The following is a 15349-nucleotide window of genomic DNA, read 5'->3' as shown; positions in this document are numbered from 1 at the left end:
GGGCTTCTGTCATCATATATATCTTTACATTCTGTGCTACCAGACTAGTCGCTTCAGTTATATGTATTGGGCAGTTACAATATTCTGGTTCCAGAAGGGGATGAGGGGCTGGGCCACAGTAGGGACAGAATGGGGTGAATCATGTATGCAAATAGCATGTGCTTCTATGTGCTAGAAACTTATTTATGTATATCTGCAAAGCAGTTGTCTCACTTGTGTGTGTCCACACATGCAGTTATCATCAGTTGGTGCTTCACTGGTGGTCTGGACACTGTGTTCAATGCTTTCTTGTCATTATAGGTTTGGCACAGATATGCAGATGATTAACTTCACAACTGGAGAATTCCAGCTCACTCAAGCTTGCCCCTACCGGGTAAGATGTCCTAGTGGGATGGGAAAAAACAGACTGTTGAACACTGTAGCCACACAAGCCTGTGGGCCTCCCTGATTTATGTTCCAAGTGTCTTTATGTAACATATGTGGCCCTCTTTAAGTTAATTTTCTCAGCCTTAAGTATCCATAGCAGGTTTTTCTAATTAATTAACATAGCAGAATCTCTGCTTCATCTCAGCCTCTAAGTGGCTGGAATCTGATAATTCAGATTTCATGTGAGTGAAGAAGTAACAACTGAGTCAGAGGCATACAGTAGCCATAAAACTTGAGAGGCCAGAGTTCATACTTCTCCTAAGATTCCCCGGGCCCATCAGATTCTTCTCAGGGCGAATAAGTACATTCACAAAACAAAGAGAAAAACTTTTCCCTAATGGGCTTCATGTTTTTAGCAAGTCATTCCATCTTTGTGATTTTTCGCCTTATCAATAAACAAAGGAGTTGGTGAGCCAGTGAGATCCAGCTTACTTGAATAGTGTACTCCTTTGCCCTGTGCATGACCCGGATTCCAGACCATCCCCCGTCGTATTGAAGGAAGCTTTGGCCCTGTGGTCTCTCTCACTCTCTCTGCCTTTCTGCCTGTCTCAATTGAAAAAAAAAATAGGGGGTCAGGTGGTAGCGCAGCGGGTTAAGAGCACATGGCACAGAGTGCAAGAACTGGCGTAAGGATCCTGGTTCGAACCCCTGGCTCCCTACCTACAGGGGGTTGCTTCATGGGCGGTGAAGCAGGTCTACAGGTGTCTTTCTCTCCCTCTCTCTGTCTCCCATTCTCTCTTGATTTCTCTCTGTCCTGTCCAACAACAGCAACAGCAATGACAACAAGGGTAACAACAAGGGCAACAAAATGGGAAAAATGGCCTCCAGGAGCAGTGGATTCGTAGTACAGGCACCGAGCCCCAGCAATAACCCTGGAGGAAAATAAATAAATAAATAAATACATAAATAAATAAATAGTGGGTTAGTGGGGTATGTTGAGTCTCTAATGCATTCCTGAGAGCCTCAGGAGGGAGCTAGGCTGTCCGGTGGTGAGAATGGGGTGGGGCTGGGATCCTGGCAACCTAGTTTCCTCAGACAGAGAGACACCTGTAGCACTGCTTCAGCACTTGTGAAGGTTCCCTCCTGCAGGAGGGGACTAGGAACTTGAATCCAGATTCTTGTGCTTGGTAACATGTGGTAACATGGATTTAACATGTGGGTGTTCTACTGCCAAGCCCGGAACATTCAGTGTTCTGAATTCACCCTCTGTGTGACTCCAGCAAGTTATTTAAGATGCATTTTTTTTTTCTCATTTATAATAATGTTTGGAGAGTCAGTAAAGTTGAGGGTGGTGGTGGCACACCTGGTTGAACGCACACATTACAGTGCGCAAGGACCCAGGTTCAAGCCCCGGATCCCCACCTGCAGGGGGAAAGCTTCATGAGTGGTGAAGCACTGCTGCAGGTGTTTCTCTGTCTCTCTCCCTATCTCTCTCCCCTTCATCTCAATTTCTGGCTGTCTCTATCCAGAATAGATAAAGATAATGAATAAAAATAAAGATAATAATAAAATAGAGTCAATAAAATTGTGTAGACTAGTCAGCATATTTTATGTTTTAGTTATATTATAGATGGGCCCTGCTATTATAATTTGATAATCAACCATTAAAATCAACAGCTTTGTATTCTGTAATCCTGTTTATATAGTAGGCAGGGTTTCTCCCTACCTGAAGTTTATAATTCTTTGAACACAAATCAGAAAGATAGACACCTGCAGACCTGCTTCACCGCTTGTGAAGCGACTCTCCTGTGGGTGGGGAGCTTGGGGCTTGAACCGGGTTCCTTACAATGGTCCTTGCGCTTTACGTGCGCTTAACCCGCTGCGCTACCGCCTGACTCCCCACTGTTTGTTCTTTCAGACAGCAGGATTGTTAGCAGTGACTTCAGGATAAAATCTACTGAAAATTTCAAGACATAGAAAAGAAATAGTATGTGGTGTGTATGATTGTAGCTCCTAAGACATTAGGAAGTTGGGTCAGCGACATAGCTCACCTCACAAGGTGCCTGCTGTATGTGTGGCCCAGATTCATGCTCCTGGACTCTAATGCCTTGTGTGGGAACCTCTGGTGCTGCGGTGTTTCTCACTCTGTCTCCGTCTCATTTTTTTCTGCCTAGCAACAACCAAATAAATAAAAAGAAGGAAAATGACTGAAAATAAGCTAATGAATTATTGCTAGTGAGGAGGGGCACAAAAAACAGGGCTAAGAGGGGAAATGATAACTGAATCTTGAATATGAAATTTAGAACAGAAAATTTGGAGAAACTTAGACATCACCAGGTGGTGGCACACCTAGTTAAGCCCACACACTACAGTGTTCGAGGACCTGGGTTCAAGCCCCTGGTCCTCGCCTGCAGGGGGGAAGAAGGTTCACGAGTGGTGAAGTAGGGCTGCAGGTGTCTCTCTGTCTCTCTTCTGTTCTACCTCCCCCTCCTCTCTCAGTTTCTTACTGTCTCTATCCAATAATAAATACTTTTGTTAATTAAACATTTCAGAGAGAATTGAGGAATATGCAAATACATACAGTTTCCTCCTATCTGGAAAGAGTAATTGTAGTCAAGGGGTTTCTGTAAACGTAAAGTCTAAGAACTTAAACTTGATTGGGCTTTCTCCACTTTTTTTTTTTTCTCTGTGCAGCACTGGGGCCTGGTGTACGTAATACCATTGCGCCACCTACCTGGCCCAGTTTATTCCTCAGTGTTTTTAGAGGTCGATAGAGAAAGAGACATCGAAGTACCGCGCTCCCATCCATAGAGTTCCACCTGCTTTCCTTCTTGGCGGTGTCCATGGCCTTTCATATGGTGCCAGGATTCAAACCCACAGCCTCTTAGAAAGCAGTGCCGTGCCCTGTGCTACCCCAGTCCTCAAGCTGTCTTCATATGAAAGAGAGTTTAGGATTCTCCTGCACTGGATTGGTGTTTGGGCCACATCCTGCAGCACTCAAGCCCGAACTGTTTGCTCTATTTCCTAAGCATGGTCTTGTATTCAGAGCACCTTTGCTTTACAAGACTTCTAGCCCCCATCCTATTCAGTCTTGGGAATGAATCCTCCCCTCCCCACCACACACACACACACACACACACACACACACACACACACACACACACACACACACCGCTGCCCTGCAGCCTCACCTACTTCCAGCTATGGCTCAGGAACTGGTTTTGCTATGAAGTCAGAATAAACAGAAACAACAGGTTGATTTGGAAAGCCAGGTCAGGACATTAAAAGAACAGCAATCATTTTTAATTATAAGGTGCGCTTACCGCAGATGGAAACTGGCTTTCGAGAAGGGGACTGACCGTGTTTGTTAACAACTTGCAGGTTCTGCGTCCTGAGGAATCCAACCCTGGCACCCTCCACCTCCACTTGCAGCCTTTGGAGACGAAGAGGGTCGGGGTAGTGTTCACGCCGGCCGACTATGGAAAAGTCACCTCCCTCATACTAATCCGGTAGGTGGTCCCGGTCTGGGAGACTGTTTCTTACTTGATGATTTGTCTCTCTTAGTCTTCTGCTCTCAAGAGAACATTAATCTCTTTAGCTAAGGCTTGGCTTCTCTTCTTACACAGGCCTCTAGAGGTGAGGCTGCATGGCGTGGGAGGAAGAGGCTGAGAAGAGAGGCTGTGTGAGACTGAATTCAATCCCCTGTGCCTCAGTTTCCTCCTGTTTTGTTTTTTTTTTTTTAAATCAGGATTGTTGCTGGGGCTTGATGTCTGCATGATAAATCTACTCCTAGCAGCCATCATCACCTTCTTCTCCTCTTCCTATTCCTCCTCCTTCTTTTCCTTCTCCTTTCTTCCTCTTCTTCCTCCTTTTTCTTTCCTTCGCCCCCCTCTTCTTCTTCCTCCTCCTCCTCTTCTCCCCTTTTAATTTGAAAGGACAAAGAGAAGTTGAGAGGGCAGCAGGAGATAGAGAAAGACACCCACAGCACTGCTTCACAGCTTGTGAAACTTCCCCCCTGCATGTGGGGACTAGGGGCTTGAACCCAGGTCCTTGACCACGGTAGCGTCTGCACCACTGCCTGGCCCCTTAAGCTACTTTTTAAATCATCTTCCTCTCAGTTGGTTTCAGTTTCTCTGTGGCCCCCATTTTGCTTTTGTCTTCTGTCTTCTTTCTTCTCTCTTCTGGAAGTCTGAGCACCATTTTGGTGCATGATTGTCAAGACAAGTAGGAGTTTAAGTTCCCCAGGCCAAGATTCGAGCCCTGGATTGCAGTCTTGAACTTCCCACCTTCTTGTTGTGGTGCCCTCGTCTCCCCTCTTCCTCTTGCAGGAGCCCCGGCCTGTAGACAGGATGCTATGTACATGTTTCTTTTTCTAGTTTCAAACTTATTTATTATTATTATTTTGCAAACTTAGAACATTTAAATCCAAGTGCACCCACTCCTAAGCTGTTTACGCAATACCTTTGTATCTGTGTGTCCTTTTCCCCATAGGAATAACTTGACTGTTCTCGACATGGTCTGCGTGGAAGGCTTCGGGGCCCAGGAGCTGCTGAAAGTGGGCGGCAGGCTCCCCGGCGCGGGCGGTTCTCTGCGATTTAAGGTGCCGGAGTCCACGCTGATGGACTGCCGCCGACGTGAGTTCCTGCGCGTCACACCCCGGCAGGCGAAGCAGGAGGATTCTGTGCGAAGACGGCAGAGAATCCTTTACTCAGATGCAGATAACTCCGTCAGGCAGGCAACTGATGGAGCGCACATTGCCTGCGATGGCTAGATTAGAAAAATGACCTCAGATTCTTACTTCGACTTAGATTTTCACAGAGCAAAAAAGTCATTGCCACTCTGGTGTCAGGTATTTTAGGGTAAAGTAGGTGGAAGTAGTAATCAGTATAGGTGTGACTTAGAAAGGAAGAGAAAGCAGGACCACAGGGGAAGAAAGGGCAAATCAATCAATCAATCAATCAATCTATCTATCTATCTCTCTATCTATAGATACAGAAATAATAGTCATCCCATCTCTGTGACCTTGGGAGACTACTGCCCTGGCTTTGCTGGGTTAAGTGGAGCGTCGTACATGACACCAGGGAATATGTGGTGGTGGAGCCCTGCTGAGGTGTTTCTCCCTCTCTCTCCTCTCTAAAACAAAGAGGAAAAAGGAGTTCTGTGAAGTTGTTAGCTTGATTCTCAGGTACTTAATCATAGGAAGTCACACCAAAATGATGGAGAGAGGACTTAGCGCAGCAGGTCAAGTGCACATGGCACAAAGCACAAGGACCGATCCCGGTTCGAGCCCCCGGCTCCCCACCCACAAGGGAGTCATTTCACAGGCGGTGAAGCAGGTCTGCTGGTGTTTCTCTTTCTCTTCCCCTCTCTGTCTTCCCCATCTCTTTCGATTTCTCTCTGTCCTCTCCAACAACAATGACAGCAGTAACAATAATGATAAATAACAAGGGCAACAAAAGGGGAAAAAATAGCCTCCAGGAGCAGTGGATTTGTAGTGCAGGCACGGAGCCCTAGCAACAACCCTGGAGGCATAAATAAATAAATAAATAAATAAAAATAAATGTGTCCTAAGAAATAAACCCCCCCACCCCCCGCTCTGCTCAGTTCTGACTTATAGTGGTGCCAGAGATTGAACCTGGGACATTAGAATCTCAGGCATGAGAGTCTTTTATTAGCATTATACTATTTCCTCAGCCACAGCAATTGAAATTTTAATATCTATATAATTTTTTTTTCTTTTTTAAAAATTTGAATAGAGATTGAGAAAGAGAGAGATACCTGCAGTACTGTTTCACTGCATATGAAGCTTTGCCCTGCAGGTGGGGACTGGGAATTTGAACCCAGGTCCTTGTGCACTATAATGTGTATGTTCAATCAGGTACGCTGTCACCAACTGCCCTGCAATATAATATATATATTTTTAAAGATTTTATTTATTTATGCGAAAGATAGGAGGAGAGAGACAGAACCAGACATCACTCTGGCACATGTACTGCCGGGGATCGAACTCCGGACCTCATGCTTGAGAGTCCAAAGTTTTACCACTGCACCACCTACCGGACCACTCAGTATAACATTTTTTAAAAGAAGATCCATTTGTTTATTTTATGAATGGGATGGAAAGATAGAGGCAGGGAGTCAGGCAACCAACCAGGTCTGTTCTATCTGGTACTAGGGATTGAACCCAGACCGTCCATACATTCGTGTCCTGTGCTCTACTCACTGAGCCCCCCCACCCCCCCTGTAAGCAGATGTCAGTTTATAATAATGGAAATATCCTATAGCTCTGATACCCAGCAAAGCAGCCTCTGGCTGCATGTCCTAACCAGCACTTGAAATCTAGTTTGGGGGGTGTCGGGCAGTAGCACAGCGAGTTAAGCGCATGTGGCGCGAAGCACGAGGACTAGTATAAGGATCCTGGTTCAAGCCCCCGGCTCCTCACTTGCAGGGTTTTTTTCACAAGCAGTGAAGCAGGTCTGCAGTTGTCTCTCTTTCTCTCCCCCATCTCTCTCCATTTCTCTCTGTCCTACCAAACAGCAATAACAACAACAATAATAAGCACAACAACAATAAAAATAAAAAACAAGGGCAACAAAAGGGGAAAAAATAGCCTCCAGGAACAGTGGATTCGGTGTGCAGGCACCGAGCCCCAGGGGGCTAAATAAATAAATAAATAAAAGGAAAAAGAAACAAAGAAAGAAATCTAGTGTGACTGAGGAAAATCAGTTTTGTTTATGTTTGCTTATTTGTTTATTCATTTTTGGTGAGAGAGAAACAGTGAGGCAAAGAAAGAATGGAAGAGACCCCAGCCGAAGCTCCCCTCAGGGCGTGTGCGTGTGCGTGTGTAGGCGGTGGGCAGACTCGAACCTGGGCTACACACATAGCAAAACAGCACACTATTCAAGTGAACTTTTTCACTGGTGCAAGAACAGTCAGTTTTCAGATGCATTTAATTTCAGTAAATGTCATCATGTGTCAGCTGATTGATCAGGCAATGCCAATTCAAAAAAATCATTTAAATCTTTTATTAGAAATTTCCAAACGAGACTTCCATTCAAGTTAAGTACTTCGTAATACTTAAAATAGTTGGAAGCATTTCCTCAAGAACTTGAACAAAAAGCAAGTAGGAGATGTGTAATGTTTTTGTTAAAGCCTGTCTTGCTTTCTTGTTACCTTGCAAAATTTCCTAGGAGCTAAACTGCTCTGTTAGTGCGCTTCCTACCTGACTCAACTGTCTTTCTAAGGAAACTATGCGAAATGGTCACTGAGTTTAAAAAGATTAGCCATTTTGCATTCGAATACTCTTCAGAGGATTCTTTTCATACACTCATTCATTCAATAGCCAAGAGTTATCTTAAAAGTAGAACTGTTGGGAGTCGGGCGGTAGCGCAGCGGGTTAAGTGCACGTGGCACAAAGCCCAAGGACAGGCATGAGGATCCCGGTTGGAGCCCCCGGCTCCCCACCTGCAGGGGAGTCGCTTCACAAGCGGTGAAGCAGGTCTGCAGGTTTCTTATCTTTCTCCCCCTCTGTCTTCCCCTCCTCTCCATTTCTCTCTGTCCTATCCAACGACGATATCAATAACAACAACAATAAAACAACAAGAGCAACAAAAGGAAATAAATGTATATTAAAAAAAAAGTAGAACCGATGGGGGACGGGTGGTGGCGTACCTGGCTGAGTGCACATGTTACAATGCACAACGACTCAGGTTCGAACCCCCGATCCCCACTTACAGGGGGAAAGCTTTCTGAGTGGTGAAGCAGTGTTGTAGGAGTGTCTCTGTCTCTCTCCCTATCTACCACCCCCTTCCCTTTCAATTTCTGGCGGTCTCTATCTAATTAATAAGTAAAGATAATGGAATAAAAGGTAGAACTGGTGAGTAATATGAAAATTATAGGACCAGATGAAATAATAGTCTGTATATGGGATCAATTGTCGATTATGAATTTTTAGAACATTTTAAATTTTAGGGTCTTTTAGAGTGGGATAACTTGAGGTTGAGGGGCACGCCTGGTGGTTATGCATCAGACTTTCGTGACTGACACCTGGAGTCTCAGATTATGTCCCTGAGACCATCCGCCAGAGCAGAGCATTACTGTGGTTTAAAAAAATTTGTGTTGGGCGAAGGGAGAGATAGCGTAATGGTTATACAAACAGACTCTCATATTTGAGGTTCCCAAGATTCCAGGTTCAATCCCCTGCACCACCATAAGCCAAAGCTGAGCTGTGCTCTGGTTAAAGAAAAGTGATGACTTTTTTTAACCCCTGATATAAAATCTGCTTTCATTTTCAAGGATTTAACTGCCCTCCATTTATACAGTTTCCCTTTGCATGATGTGACCATTTCATTGTTGGAGGCTTGAGCCTAGGTCCTCATACATACACTTTACCAAGTGAGCTATCTCCTGGCCATGAGAAGAATACTTAAAAAAAATTTTTTTTGTATTTATTTATTTATTTATTCCCTTTTGTTGCCCTTGTTTTATTGTTGTAGTTATTATTGTTGTTGTTACTGATGTCATTGTTGTTGGATAGGACAGAGAGAAATGGAGAGAGGAGGGGAAGACAGAGAAGCGACTCCACTGCAGGTGGGGAGCCGGGGGCTCGAACCAGGATCCTTCTGCCGGTTCTTATGCTTTGCGCCACATGCGCTTAATCCGCTGTGCTACCACCCGACTCCCCAAGAAGAATGCTTTTAACCTTACTTAACCTTTAGTAATAATTTCAACTTTAACCTTTTATAAGTTTCAGAACCAAGAAAGCCTTTCTGCTACCTTTGAGCTATAGACAGATCATTTAACCTAGCAAAGATCTTTTTCTGGCATTAGATGTTTTTATTGTGGGGGGCTGGGTGGGGATGCAACCAGTTCAGTACAAATAGTACGAAGCACAAGGATCTGCACAAGGACCTGTTCCAGCCTGCGGGGGTGGGGGTGGCTTCACAAGCGGTGAAGCAGCTCTGCAGGTGTCTTATCTTTCTCTCCCCGTCTTCCCTTCCTCTCTCAATTTCTCTCTGTCCTATCCAATAGAATAGAAAGAAAATGGTCACCAGGAGTAGTGGGTTCATAGTGCAGGCACTTCTTCTTCTAGCGTTTGCCCTTCTTCCGTAGCCAGTCAACAGCATCAGGTTGAGCCTGATGTAAAGTTTCGAGACCTCCTTTGAATCTGGAGAGGTGGGAGTCGTTGACTATGTGGGTCATAGTCACTGCAGGCACTGAGCCCCAGTGATAACCCTCAAGGCAATATATATATTATTGTTTTCTGGTACAATGACAGAATCTATCATTGTTCTAGACATTAGACAAGAATACTACTTTGACCTCATACTGAGTTTTTGTAACTTTAGTAAGAAAGTTTGATTCAATACATGTTGATTCATTAAATTGTTATAGATGCATTTTAAAGCTCATAGATGCTAAATATCACTTTTTGTCCTTTCTAGAACTGAAAGACAGCAAGCAAATATTATCCATCACAAAGAATTTCAAAGTGGAGAATATTGGCCCACTGCCTGTAGTGGTGACAGCCCTGAAAATTAACGGCTATAACTGCCAAGGCTATGGATTCGAAGTGCTGGACTGCCACCCCTTTTCCTTAGACCCCAACTCTTCCCGGGATATCAGCATTGTGTAAGCACCTCTCACCTCAGTTTCACTTTGTTGACCCTTTGAGTCACGTGAAGGAAAGACAACCCCCCCTTTTTTTTCTTTATTAGCCAGACACCGTTAGATGTTTTGATCTGTCCTTAGATCCTAGAAGTTAGGAATTTTGATGCCCTTCTGATTGTTGTTGGGGGCCTGAAGACAGCAAAGGTCGATGAACCAATAAAGGTGAATCCTTTGCCCCCAGGTTTACCCCGGACTTCACCTCTTCCTGGGTCATCCGGGAGCTGACGCTGGTGACAGCGGCTAAGCTGGAGTTCCACTTCACACTCAACGTGACCCTCCCTCATCACCTGTTGCCTTTGTGTGCTGATGTGGTTCCCGGGCCCAGCTGGGAGGAGTCCTTCTGGAGGCTCACAGTCCTCTTTGTCAGGTAGACACTCGCACACCTTCTCCGTGGTTCTGCTCCCAACTGGACACCAGCCCAGTGAGTGTCCCAAATGTGGACAGAGTACAGGAATTGAGAGGCTTTAGTCCATGCGACGATGTAGCCACAGTAATAACTAGGAAGCTTCCAGATAACTGTCAGCTAATTTTGAGATGAGGGGACCTAAACGCATAGCAGACTGTTCTGTTTCTGTGGGCAGTGATTACAGAAGAGATACATTACAGTCACTTGAGGTTAGAGCAATTACAGTTTGAAAGACTCTTTCAAAGGGGAATTGGAATGTGTGACTTTATGCGCACTTTCAAAAGCTCACTTCCTTGGTGAAAGGTTCACTCACAGGACTGTTGGTGTCACATGGGTACAGTTTCTTATCTCCCCAAGATCAGTGTCCAAACACCTCACTCTCTACCAGAATGTCATCTTCCCCCACTATAGGATATGGGACCCCAGTCCTCTTTCAGTTCCCTCCTACCTCCCCCTTTTTGAAGGCTTTGGATCTGCTACAGCCGAATGCAGGTGATTAAAGTTTCAACCTGTCAGGCCAGTGAAATCGCTCACTTGGATAGTGTGCTGCTTTGCCGTGTGTAAGAGCCAGGCTCCAGCCCAGTACTCCTCACATTGAAGGGAGCTTCAGTACTGTGGTTTCTCTCACTCTGCCTTTACTTTGCTTTGCTTTCTTTGTCTCTGTATATGTACAGAAATACAAGTTTCACCCTTTTCCACTTGTTTTCTAAGTCTCACCTAAGAGGGATCATCCAGTATTCATCCTTGTCCTTCTGGCTTATTTGACTTAACAGGATTCTTTCAAGTTCCATCTAAATAATTAAAAAGAGAAGATTTATAACATCGGAAATGATAATGTCATATAGCCTCAGGAAATTTAATATGGTATTTTTCAGTGTTTCCCAGACTATTCCCCACCCTCCTATAAAAAAGCAAGGCTGTTTACTGCCACCCGAGCCAAGCAGTAATGAATCTTATTGCTTTCTCCCTCAGTCTGTCCCTGCTGGGTGTGATTTTAATAGCCTTCCAGCAAGCACAGTACATTCTTACGGAGTTCATGAAAACAAGGCACAGGCAAAATGCCAGCTCCTCTTCACAGCAAAGCAATAGTCCCATGGATGTGATCAGCTCCCACTCTCACAAGTAAGCTCTGGTGTGTGTGTGTGTGTGTGTGTGTGTGTGTGTGTGTGTGTGTGTGTTGTGAAAGTAGATGTTCTCACCTTTGATACTACTCATTTCTAGTTTTATAGTAACACATTTTTATTCCAAATTTGATTTCGTAAAAGTTTCTTGAAATAAAATTGTGTTAATAGTCATGCCCTCTCATTGATTATAAGGTAAGCTTAAAGTAAGAACCCAATTTACTGGGCTGAAACAGTAGTTCACTTAGTGTGCTGCCTTGCCTTGTGCACCAGCCAGGTTCAAGCCCAGCCCCTACTGCATTGGAGAAAGCTTTAGTGCTGTAGTGTCTCTCTCCCTCTCCCCTCTTCCCTCCCCCCCCCCATCTTTGTACAAATGTATGTTTCTACCTATCTCTCTTCTGTCATCTCAAAGCAGTAAAACCCCAGTGATGACCAAAGGAGGGCAGGGGTTGAGGTGGGGGGGGGGGGGGAGAGGTAGAACCTAATTCATTAAACTCATGGAGCTTTAGAAGGAAAGGGTGAACTTAACCTACACCGTGCCCATTGCTCCCTCTTCCTCTGGATTTTGAAACAGAACTTTGCAGAGTTTTCTTTCACTAACTATCTCTCTTCTTCAATGCAGAAGCAGTTGCAAGAACTTTCTTGATGCTTACAGCCCCACTGATAAGGGCAGAGGGAAGAGCTGCCTCCCGGTCAGCACTCCGCAGAGCAGGGTCCAGAATGCCGCCAAGCGGAGTCCGGGGACTTATGGCCACTCGCAGAAGAAGCACAAGTGCTCCGTCTACTACAGCAGGCACAAAGCCAGTGCGCCTGTGCCCAGCACCCCCGCTGAGGACAGACAGACTGTGGTGCTGGGCAGCCCCCCGTCGGCCCCGAAGGAGGACACCAGCCCAGAGGCCCCAGGGGAGAACTGGACCCCCCTCAAATATGCCAACCTGCAAAAGAACCTTCCCCTCCCCAAAAACTTACTGAGTAAAGATGAAAACACACTGAAGCCCACAGTTGCTGCCAGTGATCCTTCTTCACAGTGTCCCGTGAAGGAGGTACTCCCACCCTGTATGTTTCCTAAGGAAACGGATGCTAAAACTTCAGAAACCACAGCAGAGCTCAAGGACCGGGAGCTTTGTTCTCTGAAGCCCTCAAAGAAACTACCTGAAAACCATTTGCCCAGGAATTCACCTCAATCCCCATCAGACTTGCCAGAACTTGCCAGGAAAAATAATGGTAATTTTTTTTCCTTCTCTCCTGCTGGTCAGCTAGTCTGTTCTCAGTGGGCTTTACTCTCTCCCACATGACTTTGATGTTACTACTTGTGGTCACTCTGTTTTGTGCCCCTGTACCAAGCTGTGGCAACTCAGTTCCTGTGGAAATGTGCGTGGTCAGACAGAAGGTTTAAGATGAGGCATCACACTCTTGAGGATGTCCAGGCTGAGAAATTGATTTCCTCCTCTCATGCACTGAGAGGACTAGGAACACTGTTTTTGTTTGTTTTGTTTTGTTTTTTTATAAAAAGGAAACACTGACAAAACCATAGGCTAAGAGGGGTACAACTCCACACAATTCCCACCACCAGAACTCCATGTCCCATCCCATCCCCTGATAGATTTCCTATTCTTTATCCCTCTGGGAGTATGAACCCAAGGTCATTGTGGGATGCAGAAGGTGGGAGGTCTGGCTTCTGTAATTATTTCCCCACTGAACATGGGCGTTGACAGGTCGATCCACACCCAGCCTGCCCCTCTCTTTCCCTAGTGGGGCAGGGTTCTGGGGAATCGGAGCTCTAGGACACATTGGTGGGGTTTTTATTTCGGGAGGATAGAAACACCTCTTCCTGGGGGTATGTTATCTTGGCTTCTCGGTCTCTTCACATAAATTAATCAGCTCATGAAGTATTTTCCAGCTTGGACAGAACTTTTTCTGTGTTTGTCCAAGTCAATGATCTTCCTAGTCTTGGTCCTGCTCTCATCCCGTGTCTCTCAGATAAAGGAGGACAAACATTCAAATGCTTGTAGCAAATGCAGTGAATGCAAATTCAAGCCAAAGCTGCACCAGGCAGACTGGTCACAGGTGAAATTCTCATAATGTTGTGTGTGACTGAGGACTTTGACCTGTGGCTTAAGAACCTTCATTCATTTTTCTGTCCATTTTAGTCATTTTAACATGCACATTCCTATGCCTCTTAAAATTTAGATTACGTATATATATTTTTATTCCTGAGAGAGAGGAGAACCAGATTCTCACTCTGGCACATGTGATGCCAGGATTGAATTCAGGATCTCGTGCTTGGAGAGTCCATCACTTGATCTGTTGTACCAGCTCCTGTGTCATGAAAAGTTAGATTTTTGTGAGTTTTATTTATGTAATTTATTTTTGCCAGCCTGTTGCTCATCTCTGTTTTATGGTGGTGCTAGGGATTGAACCTAGGGTGTTAGAGCCTCAGACTCTGAAGTCTTCTGCAGAACCATTGTGCTACCTTCTCAGCTCCCAAAGTTGGATTTTTTTTAAAACAAAATCTACCACTTTATCTTCCATTCTCTGCCCCTTTCCCTCAGATAACCGTAGTTCTGTTGACAATGCCTGCTTGTTTTTTTCTTCAAATTTTGTTTTGTCTGTCCATCAACTTTATAGACTTACATAGCTTATGTGGGTGAAAGCATCCAGTAACTATCTTTTACCTTCTGACTAAAACTTGGGTCTTTGCTGCCTTTTGATCGGGAAAGACTGGTCACCTTTGACCTTATTTTCCCATCTACATAAATGATTCCATGCGTCTCACCCTTTGATATTGTGGAGAGCGTGTTGTGAGTTTGTTAACTCCCGTGAGCTTCGTGCGTGTAATGAAAAGGCCCAGCTGGATGGTAAAGTACCTGTCACCAGGGATCTCTGCTGCTGAAGGAGGTCTGGGTGACTTGGCTGAGGCCACCTGCCGCATATGCTGGTTCCAGCCTGTTTCCAGTGCGGCTGCGGCACCAGCTTCCTGTGGAAACTTACCTGCTCTGTCCTCATGGCCAGTGTCCTTTACACCAGCTGCATGAACATGCCCTTTGCACCAGGCACCCTGTCAGGCCTCGGGGGAGTCAGGGCACCGCATGATGAGGTGCTTTATGATGCTGTGGAGGTGATTGACGGCGCTCTCTGGTGACGTGGATGGGCAGCCTGTTGCTTGCTTTCTCTCCCAAATACTCCCCTAGGCCCCAGATTAGGAAATGCTTGTGAAAGTGTTAAATGACCAGGGTTTGGTGGTTGGATGAGGGCACAGCATCCCATTCCCACTGGTTTGGGTGGGTGTGTGGGTGTCACCAGGACCTCACGTGTGAGGTTTTCCACTCCCAGGCTGACTTTTTTCATTTTTCATTTCAGAGAGAGAGGGTGTCATCACCCACCCTAGCTCTGGTGTGCTCTCAGGTGGTACCGGGACTAGACCCCGGCTCATATACAACGGAAGGTGCAGGCCCTCCTGGGGGAGTTATCTGCCTGCCCCTACAGGGTTTTTCCTTTTTTTTTTCTTAAAGTTTATTTATTTTATTATTTATTTATTTATTTATTTATTTATTTACTTTGCCTCCAGAGTTATTGTTGGGGTGCAGTACCTGCAGCTATTAATCTACTGCTCCTGGAGGCTATTTTTTCCCCCTTTTTGTTGCCCTTGTTTATCATTGTTGTTGTTGTTGGATAGGACAGAGAGAAATCAAGAGAGGACAGGAAGCTAGAGAGTGGGAGAGAAAGACAGACACCTGCAGACCTGCTTCGCCAGTTGTGAAGCGACTCCCCTGCAGGTGGGGAGCCG

At 45.3% G+C, this 15349-nt stretch overlaps 1 protein-coding gene across 4 annotated transcripts in view; it reads left to right on the top strand.

Moving 5' to 3' along the window:
* Nucleotides 1–15349, top strand: part of TMEM131L (transmembrane 131 like) — a 163809-nt gene that overhangs the window by 119561 nt on the left and 28899 nt on the right. For all 4 annotated transcript variants that reach the window (XR_009546375.1, XM_060178926.1, XM_007529449.3 and 1 more), the window contains exons 19-25: nucleotides 301–373; nucleotides 3748–3875; nucleotides 4858–5000; nucleotides 9810–9996; nucleotides 10217–10402; nucleotides 11414–11563; nucleotides 12185–12786. Coding sequence is in view for 3 of the 4 variants with exons in the window: in XM_060178926.1 (XP_060034909.1) it covers nucleotides 301–373; nucleotides 3748–3875; nucleotides 4858–5000; nucleotides 9810–9996; nucleotides 10217–10402; nucleotides 11414–11563; nucleotides 12185–12786 (1469 nt within the window). In the remaining variant the exon portion in view is untranslated. The remainder of the gene's footprint in view (nucleotides 1–300; nucleotides 374–3747; nucleotides 3876–4857; nucleotides 5001–9809; nucleotides 9997–10216; nucleotides 10403–11413; nucleotides 11564–12184; nucleotides 12787–15349) is intronic.

The sequence above is a fragment of the Erinaceus europaeus genome, chromosome 19 (genome assembly GCF_950295315.1).
Source record: "Erinaceus europaeus chromosome 19, mEriEur2.1, whole genome shotgun sequence".
Taxonomy (NCBI): Eukaryota; Metazoa; Chordata; class Mammalia; order Eulipotyphla; family Erinaceidae; genus Erinaceus; species Erinaceus europaeus.
Note: the sequence above shows the minus strand (reverse complement) of the source record. Positions and strands in the feature narration are given on the sequence as shown.